General features: G+C 41.8%; 1 protein-coding gene across 1 annotated transcript in view; it reads left to right on the top strand.

The window, feature by feature from the left end:
* Positions 1-10,922, top strand: part of LOC103800680 (A disintegrin and metalloproteinase with thrombospondin motifs 12-like) — a gene marked incomplete at its 5' end in the record, with an annotated part of 57,237 nt that extends 46,315 nt beyond the window's left edge. The window contains 5 exons of the mRNA XM_009073065.1: positions 1,439-1,591; positions 3,900-4,073; positions 5,011-5,157; positions 6,882-7,035; positions 10,687-10,922. Coding sequence (XP_009071313.1) covers positions 1,439-1,591; positions 3,900-4,073; positions 5,011-5,157; positions 6,882-7,035; positions 10,687-10,922 — 864 coding nt within the window. The remainder of the gene's footprint in view (positions 1-1,438; positions 1,592-3,899; positions 4,074-5,010; positions 5,158-6,881; positions 7,036-10,686) is intronic.
* Between the last annotated feature and the right edge of the window lie 2,541 nt (positions 10,923-13,463).

Here is a 13,463-nt window from a genome sequence, read left to right as displayed (position 1 = left end):
CTTGAAAACCTCCAGGGATGGTGAATCCACCACCTCCCCGGGCAGCACATTCCAAGGTCTGATCACTCTCTCTGTAAAAAATCTCTTCCTAATATCCAACCTAAACCTCCCCTAGCAGAGCTTGAGTCTGTGCCCTCTTGTCCTACTGCTGGTTGCCTGGGAGAAAAGACCAACCCCCATCTGGCTACAACCTCCTTTCAGGGAGTTGTAGAGGGTGATAAGGTCTCCCCTGAGCGTCCTCTTCTCCAGGCTAAATGATCCCAACTCCTGGACCCGCTCCAGCACCTCAATATCCTTCCTGAACTGAGGGGCCCAGAACTGAACACAGTACTCAACCGGTACTCCAAATCACCTCCCTGGTCCTGTTGACCATGCTGTTCCTGATCCAGGTCAGGATGCCACTGCCCTTCTTGGCCACCTGAGCACACTGCTGGCTCATGTTCAGCTTTCTGTCTCTCCAAACTCCCAGGTCCCTTTCTGCCTGGCTGCTCTCCAGCCACTCTGTCCCCAGCCTGGAGCTCTGCATGGGAAAGGGGAACACATCCTCTGGGACTTTTCCAATCTGTTACAAAAAATAAGTCTCAACAGTTCAAAGATTATTGAGGAACACTGGAATGAATGTTGAGTAACATTCAGTTTCACAGAACTAATAAAATCAAGTTGTGGATACTTAATGCATCTAACTTTGCTATCCTTTAATGATTTAGTAATCTTTTGATATCCTTATTCAAGCTATTGTTCTTTGTTAAAATTAACTTTAGGTGAATAAAGTACATTTTGCTTTTATTTTTACAAGTTTGAAGAAGAAAAAAATTATGAAAAAGAGAATTTGTGAACCTCCATCCTTGGAAATACCCTGAAGCTAACTGGACATGTTTCTGGGCAACTGCCTCTAGGTGGCCCTGCTTGAGCAAATGTCCTTTCCTACTTCAGCCTTTGTGTGATTCTATTAATAAGTCACCTATTATGTTTCTCATGAAAGAAAACATCTATTTCACACACACACCTTAATTCTAACATGCAGAACCTTTTCTTTTTATTCGTTACTTTTAGTTAATTTTTAATCTACAGTTTTCTGACTTTATTTTTGCTCTTTCTGAAGATTGAATCCAATTGCATTTTACATTGGGTCTCCAAAGATAACAGAAGGAAACAGTGGAACAGGTGGTACAGATTTAGAATGTCTCAGTAAGCAGGAATTTGCCAAAGGAGAGAAGTGTGTAGTATAAATCAGAATTGATATTGTCTTAACAAAGCCATAGAAAGTCCTCCTTCAGAACCTTAAGTAAAATTTAGGTGAATTTGAAGTCTTCTTTTGAGTATCTCAGATAACCTAGGTCATCTAAAATGCCTCTAGATGTTTATATTTAGCTTCCAGGATTGTTTCCAGGATGATATACTAATGTAGGACTTGTCCCTGGACTTTCCTCTTACTTAGTGCTCTACCACCTGTGGAATGGGGGCTTTCTGGAGACATGTGGAGTGCAGCAGCAGGAACACGTCTCACTGTCAGCACACAAAAAAGCCTGATCCAGCAAGAAAATGTTATCTTCGCCCATGTGCTAGCTGGAAGACAGGAAATTGGAGCAAGGTAACTTCATTCAGAGCTGTGTGTGAACAGTAGGCTTGCAAACTTCAATGAGTAGGAAATTCTAAATACTTCATTTTTAAAACAATTATTTATTCAGTGAATGCATATGTGATTCCCAGATGACCATTTAGCACTAATTTACTAATTTCCTGACCAAGTTTTATCTGGAAACACATCTGCTGTAAATTTTGTTCTTCCGGTGGTGGGTTGTGCTCATTAAATCTTGCATCTAGAGCTAAAGCGGGACTCACTGTTCGTGTTCTATAGTGATCCCAGGGCAAAGCTGTACACATTTGCTTGTGTCATCTCTTTGATCTCTGCCTCCGGAGGCATATCCTAATTTTAAGAAGCAGTGGGAATTTGGAAGATGAAGTTGTCATCTTCCTATTCACCCTTGTCACCATATATTATCTCTTATGTGGCATGGTCTGTGCCCCATGCATGTAACCTCTAAGTTTTGCATGTAAAAAAACTAGAGAAAACTGTACTGGGAGAATGGCTGCTATGTATGGAGTCATGTTTGGTCCTAGTAATGTACACATGGCCTGGACAAGGGTGTCCAGGGTGGTAAGTGGAACTCAATGAACTGTGTTTGAATTCCATTCTTGTATTACAAGATTTGCAATGAGCACCTGAAAGGACTTTGGTGACTTTTAGAAACTTAATACATTTCATCTTAATGGAGTCTAAAAATGGAGTTTCAAACAGTGGGTTATTTTTCAAGACTCATAAGAGAAAAACTGCAAAATTGTATTTGAAATAATGTTGATTTAATAAAGAAAAATATAGATGTCTCAGACCTTTTTGGTACATACCATTTTTGTGGACATTATTGTTGCCATAGGGCTAGAGGGCAGATTCATACAAAGAAAAGGTTATAGCTGCAAAACCTGTGTTATATTATTGAGCTCTTTGACACAGAATTGATTTGTACATGAATTACATACCTGTTTTAAAAGATCAGGAAAGGCCAAGGCTTTACATAACTACATTTACGCCTTCAAAATTAGTTTTAAATGCTACATAGACATTTTGCAGTCACAGTTGGGCATATTTCACCTTCAGTTTTTCTTCATAAATGTCTTTGCTCTTGCAACAAGTCCATGATAGGTAATGCCACAGAAAGCAGATAGATATCAGGCTTAATGATAAAGTATTATGGGAAACAAATATTTAAAAGTGTCGGTCCAGTTGTGAAACTAGTTTGAGACAAAGGGCTTTTCCTCCCAGATTTCTGTTATGTAGGCTACCCTTATTTTCCAGCAAGTGAGCTATACAAACCTAATCACAATTTCATATATAGAAATGACTAGTTCTTGTTTGCTTTACCAAGTGACAGTTGTTTCGTGTTACTCATTTCAAACATTTTTAAGGCACCTTATCACAGCAAGATGACTATGTTCCTCTGCTAGTGTTGTAGAGCTTTTCTGTTAATTTCCTGTCATCTAGTTCTTCCTCTTCCCTAAAAGAAAGGTGCTTCAGACTAGATCCTGCAGTTTGAATTTAATACCAGGTATAATTTGCACACGGACTGGACTTAGTGCTGCTGCATAAAGCCTTAGAGGAAGCTCTGGAGAAAAATGAGACTGGAAGGGCTCTCTTAGCTCACTAGTGGAGCTCTAAGCTGAGAAATTATTTCACAGGCTGTAAGGCTCAGAGTGCCTCTTTCTTCTCTCCCATTCTCTCATGCCCAGGCTGCTTTTGGGGTATGAATCCCCCTGGTGCCATGGAGGAGCAAAAGCAATGAGGGTGGGAACTGCTGCTATTAGATGAGTCCACTGTCTCCTAGAGACATTAGCAGCAACTGAAGTCTATGGGCTAAGACAAGGAAAAGTTTTGCCACCCTGAGCAATCTGCTGCCATTGACACCTACCTTTTCAATGGCTGAATGAGAAAACAACTGTGCCTTCACATTCTCTCCTTCCATCCCTCCCTCCCTTTCTGAAAAAAACTAAGGACCTGACAATTTCCCTGCATACAGAATTCATTTTTTGTATTTATTGCATTATGTTCTTTCACTATGATGTTTTTAGAAATGACTGGCAAGATTTCCCAATTAAATATGCATCCATGTTATTAATGGACATTGCAGTGAAGGAAGGAAAGTACTTATATGGCATGTTCCAATTAGCTGTGATGAAAGCCACAGTGTTTAAGCATAACGACAGATTGTTGTTACGGTAAACTGGAAATACCCTCTGTGAGCTGGGATGCAGAGCTCAGGTTGTCCTCTTCCTCTTTGACTGGGGAGGTACAGCCCCTCAATGGAGCATCATTTAGAGATGTGCCCTTTTCTTTTTGTGTACAGTGCTCTGCCAACTGCAATGGTGGTTTCAAGACCCGAGATATTCACTGCGTTGATGTTCGTGAAAAACGACTTCTCAGGCCTTTTCATTGCCAATTACTTGGATATAAACCACAAGTCAACACTAGTTGTAACACAGAGCCTTGCTTGCAGTGGCGTGTGGAGCCCTGGAATGAGGTATTGTACTTTTAAAGAAGCTTGGGGAATAAGCAATTACCTGTCAGTGACTGTTAAATCCCATGCTGTTAAGTAAATTTTTGCTCAAAGACACACAGCTAGTGTGTACCACTCTGATGTCCTTGTGTATGGTTATGGCAAAAATTAGCATAGATGTTTGTAAAGCTTCCCAGACTCATTCTTAGGATTGCATTTGATGCACAGCTAGACCTGTAAATTACCATACCCTGAAAGAGAGAAGCAGATGGCCTGGAAGAATATTTGTTTTAGCTGTCCGATTGGATCAGTAAATGTGGTTCATTTGGATTAATCCCTTTTGCTCCCAGTTTAATGTTGCTTTCTCATTATGATGAATTTAAAATTTTCCTTTACACTTTTGGGCTGAAATTTTATTGAGCCAGAGGCTTAGGCCAGATGTAAGATAAATCTGACTTTTGGGTCCCTTTGTAGTATAAATCTGTGCCAAGAAACTCACAGGCAGCCAGGCACACATTTATGTCAGCTAAAGCACGTGGTCTGATTACATTTAGTGTTTGCTCCCACTGAAAGCGGATCTGGAGAAAGCAGCATGATTGCAGCCCTATGGACCTGATGGTTTTGGATTTCAAGGGAGTTGATCACATTGTCCCTTATCGCGCACAGGCAAATCACCCCTGCCATGAGACCAATCAGCAAGGGTTGAAAAAAGTAAAAATAGGGAAATGATTGCACCTATTTGCCACTTAAAATATGTTATAAAAACATAGTTGTTTTTATAAAAACAGTTGTCCTCATGCTAGGGACACTGGTAGAATTGGAGAGGTTCATTTATCAGGTGTCAGATCTAGTGCTCTGTCCATGGGCATACAACTCCTTGGAGGATTTTTCCAACTGTCTTTATAGTCTATTTCTGGGTTCTCACCTATTCCCACCTCTCTTTGTGCCCCTCTTTTCTTAGTGTTCGAGAACATGTGGTGGTGGCCAGCAAAAGCGGCACATCTACTGCCCAGAAGAAGGATACTGTGACTGGACCAAAAGACCTAAAGCCATTGCATCATGTAACAGGCAGCCTTGTACACAGTGGATTAACCAGGCCTGGAGCCCAGTAGGATTCAGTTTATTTCTGTTCTGTCTTTTTGTCATGAGTTGGCCGTATTTGGTCATATTGCCCTCTTGTCTTTGAATTTCAGTGCCTATGCCAAGTATAGTTTCTTACACACAGCAGAAGCTACAAAGGAAGAACTTCTGAAAGCAAACATTTCATAGGCAGCCAGTCTCCATTTCTTGAGGTGATAGACATTGTAGCTTTTACTTTGTGATGCTGATTAGGTGTTGTTGGAGGGCTGGGGTTTTTTTCCTTGTCTAATGAAAAAGGAGATACTATTGACATTCATCCTTTGCTCATTTGAAATTTTCCACTATTCAAGGCTATTGTAGCGGGTTAGGGGATCCTTAAAGCAACTTTGTGAAATATTGGACTTGCCCACAGAAAGAGAAATTCTGAATTTTAGCCAATAGCCTTCTAATTTAGCACCCTGGTAGTCTAATTGGCAAATATGAGATGCATCTTTGAGGAGCCTTCCAGTATCTGCAATACATGTTTATTTATAAAGAAACTGGTATAGGTAATAAACCTTTTCCTCCAGTTTCCTTGAGAAACATTACATACATTACAAGTACTCCTCACAGCAGAAGAGAATACTGACGGAATGCTGAAAGCAGAAGCCACAAATAAGGAAACAATGGAGAGTCATTTAACACAGGAAATGTAATGAGTTGGTCTTGACACAAAGCCATTAGATGGACATGTCTATAACATAATGTGAAGTTAGTGTAACACTTAAATATGGAAGTGAAATGCCTAAAATAATCAACCAAATACCAAAAATTATAATGACTATTTAACAAATTTATTAATCCCATATTACTGTATTAATTACTAATTTTACTCTATATAAAATATTTTCAACATTAATCCAAACTTGCTGCAAGAGTACCTAGGACTTTTTAATGTACTTCATTCATGTACACCAGTAATATTGTCTCATGCACTGGGATATACATCAGAGAGAGAATAATTTGCAGAGGTAGTGGTCCTGTCTTCATCTCCTGTGCTTCATTAATGGACAGTCTCTGTCTGTTGAATTATATTTCTTTCTGGCCACTATTTATCTGAAGACAAAAAGAATTTTAAATTAACTGGAATTCTCAGACTCCCTGGAAAGTTGGAAGGGTTAGGTACATTTGCAGAACAGTACAGGAACATATTTTAAAGATGTTCTCCTTTTTTATGGCTGTCTGTATATAGCCAGAACAAGCAGTTGTCAGTTCTTTTGTGGTCATAAAGAAAGGGTAACCACCACGTAAATGTCACCAAAGAAATGAAACTGAGCTTTTTTCTAAAATCTCAGGTTGGTCACTTGTAGACCTAACAAGGCGATTGATTGCTCATGTTTAACTTAGATTGTGAGAAAACACAGGAAGCAAAAAATATACTAATTTGTACTAATTTGGATTACTACTTTCTTATTTTGTACAACTGGCATTTCAGATCATCCTCATCCTCCTCTGTAGAAAACAGTCCTCTCCCACTGGGTACACATTACAAGATGCTGCATTTATACTATTTAACCCTCCACTGTGTCCTGCCAAATCTGGCACCATGGAGGTGTCTGGATGAAGCATGCATTACACAAAGTACTGTAATGTCATGGGTTCTGGATCATATGGCATTTTTACCTTTCTGACACATTACAGCTGATTGATTGGCATTTTACAAAATTTTCATTTGAAAAGACATTTATATATGTTAAAATTACTCTCTTTCAGTGCACTGCTTCTTGTGGAGGGGGCATTCAGCAAAGAACTGTGAAATGCATGAATGCAGAAACTAATGAAACTGAAGATGACAGTATGTGTGTGGATAAAGCCAAGCCCACAGAGTATCAGAAATGCAATCTGCAAGACTGCAGGAAAAGTACAGGTATAGTAATACACCTGCATCAGTTTCCATACAGCTCTCCATTTGTGCTGAGATTCTGCAAAAAAATAGGAACTGACCCAGTCTATCAACTTGTTTTGAATACTACAAGCTCAGTAATTGCAGGTCAGCCTGACCCACTACTGCTCAGCAGCTCTGTTGTCAGAACCACTCTGTTGTGTTCTCCAGCCGTCCTGGCCTTGTGTTGCCATGATGGGGAGTGCAGTCCTGTGAGTCTGCATCCCTAATTTATGGCGCCAGAACTAAGTGAATCAGTCTGTTTGTATTGGCCTGTTTTAGGTAACTCTGGCTGCTTTGAGGGCTGTGGAAGGACACGCAGTGAGTCCAAACAGATGGCATTTCTTAAGATAGATCCCCTATGGAAAATGCAAATACTGGACTGGGAGTGCAAGCAAGCAAATTCTTGCAGACAGACACTGTAAGAAATATCAGTATCCCACAGAGTGAGACTGTCCAAAATAAAGAGGTGGAGAGACATACTTTTGTGTCAGGGTGTCCTGTACCTCCTTCTTTCAAAGGCCTGGGAGACCAGATGGTTAATAGCCCACAAAAGAGGTGTTGAGGAGGGGAGAAGCTTATGGAAAGATACATGTTTTTCATCTGTAGTTTGTGAACTGCATTATCCATCATGTACCCTCAGGTAAAACCAGCGACAGCTCAAAGTCCTAGACAAGTTTTCAAAAGCCTTTTGGAAGATGATTCTTCCCTCTTAATAAGACAGTAGTAAGAGTCTGATTTGACAATGAGACAAGAGTCTAGCTCCTGAGGGCAGTGCAGATCTGATGTACACTTGAGAGTGATGCATCACTCCTGCTGCTCTTCAAAGATCTTTAGCATGTGTTTTGCCCTAGGGTTGAATGGGTCTACTTATTTCCCAACCCTCTCATGCTCAGAAAGCCAGACTCAGCTAGCTGCCTACACAGATTAGGAAGAGTTATTTCTGTGAATAAAAGCTCAAGTGGCCCATAAAACATAAGAAATACCCTACTGGGTAGACCACTGGTCCATGCAGCCCAACACTGTCTCCAACAATGGCACTAGAAGATGCTACTTAGCAAGAATATACGAGTCTGGTCCTTTCCTGAGACTCATTTCCACGTTAGTCCTCTAGCATTCCCACCTGATGTATTAGGATTATTAAAGGTTCCCCCTACAGTGCCTTTTAGTTTAAATTTCCAGTAATATGTTGCAACTCTTCTTGACCCTGTGATGTTGTCTGCTTCCACCCTCTCCTGTGGCAGCAAGTTCACAGTATCATAGAATCATCAAGGTTGGAAGAGACCTTCAAGAACATCCAGTCCAACTGTCCACCCAGCACTACCATTGTAATCCCTAAAACAGTAAACCACATCACCTAGAATCAGATCCAGATGCCTCTTAAACACCCCCAGAGATGGTGACTCCACCACCTCTCTGGACAACCTATTCCAATGCCTGACTGCCCTAACAGTGAAAAACATGTTTCTGGTATCTAATATGAATCTCCCCTGTCTCAGCTTATGGCCATTCCCTTTAGTCCTCTCACTGCAGCAGGCATGGCAGAAGGGACCAGCCCCCACCTCACTACAGCCTCCTTCATCCTGAGCTCCCTCTTCTCTAGACTAAACAAACCCAACTCCCTCAGCCATTCCTCGTAAGGCGTGTGTTCTAGACCTTTTATGAGCCTTGTCACCCTTTGCTGGACATCTTTCAGTGCCTCAGTGTCCTTTTTTAAGTGAGGGCCCCAGAACTGAACACAGTACTTGATATGTGGCCTCACCAGTGATGTGTACAGGGGGATGATCACTTCCCTAGTCCTGCTGGCCACACTAGTCTTGATACAGGCCAAGATGCCATTGGCCTTATTGGCCACCTGGGCGAATTGTTGGCTTATATTGAGCTGGCTGTAGGCCAGAACCCTCAAGTCCCTTCCTGGGGAAGGGCTGAAGAGCTGAAGAGCTCTCAAGCCACTCCTCCTGCAGCCTGTAGTGCTGCATGAGGTTGCTGTTACACAAGAGCAGGACCCAGCACATTGCTTTATTGAACTTTACTCACTTGTCTTCAGCCCACTGATCAAGTCAGTCCAGGTCTCTCTATAGAGCCTTCCTACCCTCAAGCACAAGAACACTCCCACCCAACTTGGTATCATCTGCAAATTTATGGAGAGTGCACTCAATCCCCACATCTGGATCATCAATAAAGATGGTAAATAGGACTGGCCCCAAAACTGAACCCTGGGGAACACCACTAGTGACTGCCTGTTCCATTCACCACAACTTTGTGTCTTGGCCATCCAGCCACTTTTTTACCCATCAAAGAATCCATCTATCCAAGCCATGAGCAGACAGTTTTTCCAGGAGGATGCTCTGGGAGACAGTGTCAAATGCCTTGCTGAAGTCCAGATAGACTGCATCCACAGCCATTCCCTCTTCTGCTAAGCAGGTCACTTGGTCATAGAAGGAGATCAGATTGATCAAGCAAGACCTTCCTCTCGTAAATTCACATTGGCTGGCCTGATCCCCTGGGTGTCCTTCATGTGCTGTGTAAGAGCACTCAGGATGATCTCTTTCATAACCTTGCCCAGAACTGAGGTACACCTGACAGACCCCCAGATTATCCTTCTGACCCTTCTTGTAGATGGGTGTCACATTTGCTAATTTCTAGTCAGCTAGAACTTCTCTGGTTAACCAGGACTGCTGGTAGATGATGGAGAGTGGTTTGGCAAGTTCTTTTGCCAGTTCCCTCATTACTCTGGGGTGGGTCCCATCAGGGCCCATAGACTTGTGAGTGTCTGATTGGCATAGCAAGTCACTAAGCATCTCCTGCCAGATTACGGAGGCCTCATGCAATTCCCTGTCCCTAATTTCCAGCTCTGGGAACTGGGTATCCTGAGGACAGCTGATCCAGAGGTTCACATCCTGGTGTGAAAAGAAATGCTTTTATCTGTTTTAGACGATATTTATACTAGTTTTCATTAAGTTTCCCTGGTTCCAGTATTGAGGGATTTGCTGAACAATAGCCTTGCATTTGGCTAATTTACCATCTTCCTGCTTTTGCAAACCTTGTCTTCTTGCAGCTGAGGACCTCCAGTTTCTCTTATCTAACTAAATCTAGCACATCTTAGTTTATTTAAGCTACCACAGACCAATCAGCACTATAATATGTACTGTACCAGTCCCTGTCTGGTGATGCAGAAATTGAAGCATAGCAAAGCTGAACATGTAGGTGCATGTACATTGTCTGTGCTCTCCTGCCTGCCCTGTGTGGCTCTGCAGCACACTGCCAGTCCATTTTGCAGTTACAAGAATGCAAAAGTACCAGATGCACAAATCATTGTTGCTAGGCTTTCTCTGGCAGTCCTTATCGGCAGAAATGTCAAAGTAAAAAACACAGATCAGCTATGTCTGCTGCAAAAGGAAAATCTCACTGAACAGTATAGAGTGTTGTATTTCCCAGGACAGAAGGTCATGTGTTCACTAAAATAGACTAGAATTTCCGGGCGATCAAGCTAACCTGTAGTACAAAGGAAGAGAAAGACATCATAAATAAGAGCCTTAATAGGCATGACTGTCTGGCATAAAGCACCTTAAAATTCTAGAAATACAGACACTGTCAGCAAAATATAGCTAATTCTTCTCACCTTCTTTACCATAGGGCTGCCCTGCAGCAAAGACCAGCTGTCCGTTCACTTCTGCCAGAGGCTAAAAGGCATTGGGAAGTGCTTACTGCTGTCAATACGGACTCAGTGCTGCTTCACGTGTAGTGAGCTCCAAATTCGTAACAAAGCAAGATATGGGGATCAGCGAGGCCTGAAACAACAAAATTACACTAAATCTAGAAGAAAATCACCTCAAAACCAAGAAAACAACAACCAAGCAACTCGGAACTAGGTTTTTTGCTCTTGTTTCTTTGAGTAGGCCTTCTGTTTACAGGTTTTACGTTCCTTATCTTTTTTGAACTATCCAACATAAATGGAAATCTGTGATCAAAATTGGGAATACACATCCCTTAGGGTTATCAGTCCTAATGTACTGCTTCATTTTTTCTCAGTAATATTCCAAAATTTGTAACATAATTTGCAATGTACCAGCAGCTAGTACTTCTTAGGCATGCATAGACGCTAGAAACAAGCTTGCAAGAATTTTCTGATTTTTTTTAATGAATGTTTTACCTGTTCTTTCTTCCATCTCTTTTCTGAAACCCACTTGAAACACCAGCACCACTTACACACGAGTGCTTTGTGAAGGAGGCCAATGGAGCAGCAGACACAGCCCTGCACCATGGCCAGTTCCCTTTATACTCACTCGCCTTTCTGTTTTTAGAAATCAAGGTGAAGTGGCAGTGTTTCTTTAAATTCATTGCTCACTTTGTAAATGTAAAAGCACAGTTTTATAACTGTGTATGATGTGCAGGCTGAATTGAAACATAGGGTTTTCCAGAATCAAAAAAAAATGTTAATTTAGTACTTGACTGAATCTCTAAAGGATACCTCAGCCATAGCCTGTTCTGGCCAGTTTTCTTCCGCTACCCATCCCTTTCTGTAACGTAAAAACCCCATCAAATATGGGATGTTAAGTTCCCAAATACGTTAAGCAACATTTCTTGGTACCATAAAAGCAAAGCTCTTTGCATCTACCACCTGAATCGTTTGTAATTCATGCAATATTTGGTGATAGAGCTATTGTTTAATCCACTAAGTCCCAGAAGAGTGTAAGCCAATATCCACAAGAGCACTCTCACCTCACTCACAGCAAACATTTCCTTAAGTGCAAATCCTTGATCACAGTGAGGGTGAGGACGCCTGGGACAGAAGCCTGAGGCAAAGAGTAGTGTCTGCATAGCTCAAGCCTCAGGCATTAGTAGACCACTAGCCAAAATCTGTTTTGCTAGTGTAGGAAATGGCAGAACAAACTTCAGGGAGCCAAGACTGGACCCTTTGACAAAGCTGGGCATTTTCAAATGAGCTGCACAAGAGCAGAACATTTAGATTCCTTTGGAATTCAGTAGCATCTGGACACCTTGATTCATGCTTTTTTGAAAATCGCAGATTTACTCCCTAGTTACCTGATAATTTGTGATTGTAATACAGGGAAATATCACATTTTATGCATTGTAGAGTGAGACACATAGCCATGAATCCAGTGTCACTATGGTTGCAGAATTATGACTAGCAGTAGCCCTATTATGAAAGTTAATCGAGATATTTTGGCCTGGCCATAATGTATTAACCTAATGATGGCCACAAGTCTAATTGTCCTTTTTCATAGGTTTGTGACCTTTGACTAAGAGCTCACTTCTTCACTTGAAATCTCTGGGAGTTCAAAATATGCAGCATGGTAAGGTTAGATTTATTAACCTCTGTGGTGGCAATATAACCCCAGTTATAGGTGCTGATAAAATAAAATCCACTGTTAAAAATGTGGTGCTACTATAATACATGTGGGGATGACTTACAGTGGTGCATGTGCATGCATGCACACACTCTTACAATAATAGATGTCTGTGGTGTTGCTGGCCAACGCCAGACAAAATGCTTTTTAAGTTTTACAGTGTGCTTCTGTCCTTCTGAGGACCTGAATGGCTGCTGACCCTTTGAGCAATAGAAACCTGGGCAGTTCTTATTCCACTGGACACAGAAATACTGAATCATGTGAAGGAGTTGAGGTGCTCCATCTGATTCATAGAATCATAGAATCAACCAGGTTGGAAGAGACCTCAAAGATCATCGAGACCAACCCTACTGTGGTTATTAGACCATGGGACTAAGTGCCACATCCAGTCTCATCTTGAAAACCTCCAGGGATGGTGAATCCACCACCTCCCCAGGCAGCCCATTCCAATGTCTGACTACTCTCTCTGTAGAAAATCTCTTTCAAATATCCAACCTAAACCTCCCCTGGCAGAGCTTGAGTCTGTGCCCTCTTGTCCTACTGCTAGTTGCCTGCGAGAAGAGACCAACCCCCACTTGACTCCAACCTCCTTTCAGGAGGATTTGGGCAGGGTTTGGCCTCAAGCTGCATTGTGTGGAGCAGAGGCTGTACTGCTACATCCAGGGCAGCTCTCCAACAGCCAAACAACCTAGACTGGTGGACAGTGTAGATACTTCTTATATTCCCTGAATGTTATCTTCTCAGAAGCATCCTGTGGGATTTGGGCAGGATGAAGTTAGATTCACTTCAGAGTTGGACTCTTCTGTGCTCAGAGGTACCTGCAAGGTTTTGTCCACAGAGGTCAGCAGAGGTGGGCCACCAGGCATGTGGTCTAATGAGAAACAAGCTGAGTGGATATGGCGCAGCTGGGAGAAAAATGCTTGCAAGGGTTGTCCCTTCCAGTGCTCCTTCGAGCTAGCGTGGAGTAAAACCATTTCTGCCTTCAATGTTTTCTTCAGGGAGCTATAATTTCATTTGAAAGGGACAAAAGTGAATAAATTA

This window comes from Acanthisitta chloris, unplaced genomic scaffold (genome assembly GCF_000695815.1).
Source record: "Acanthisitta chloris isolate BGI_N310 unplaced genomic scaffold, ASM69581v1 scaffold9324, whole genome shotgun sequence".
NCBI lineage: Eukaryota > Metazoa > Chordata > Aves > Passeriformes > Acanthisittidae > Acanthisitta > Acanthisitta chloris.
Note: the sequence above shows the minus strand (reverse complement) of the source record. Positions and strands in the feature narration are given on the sequence as shown.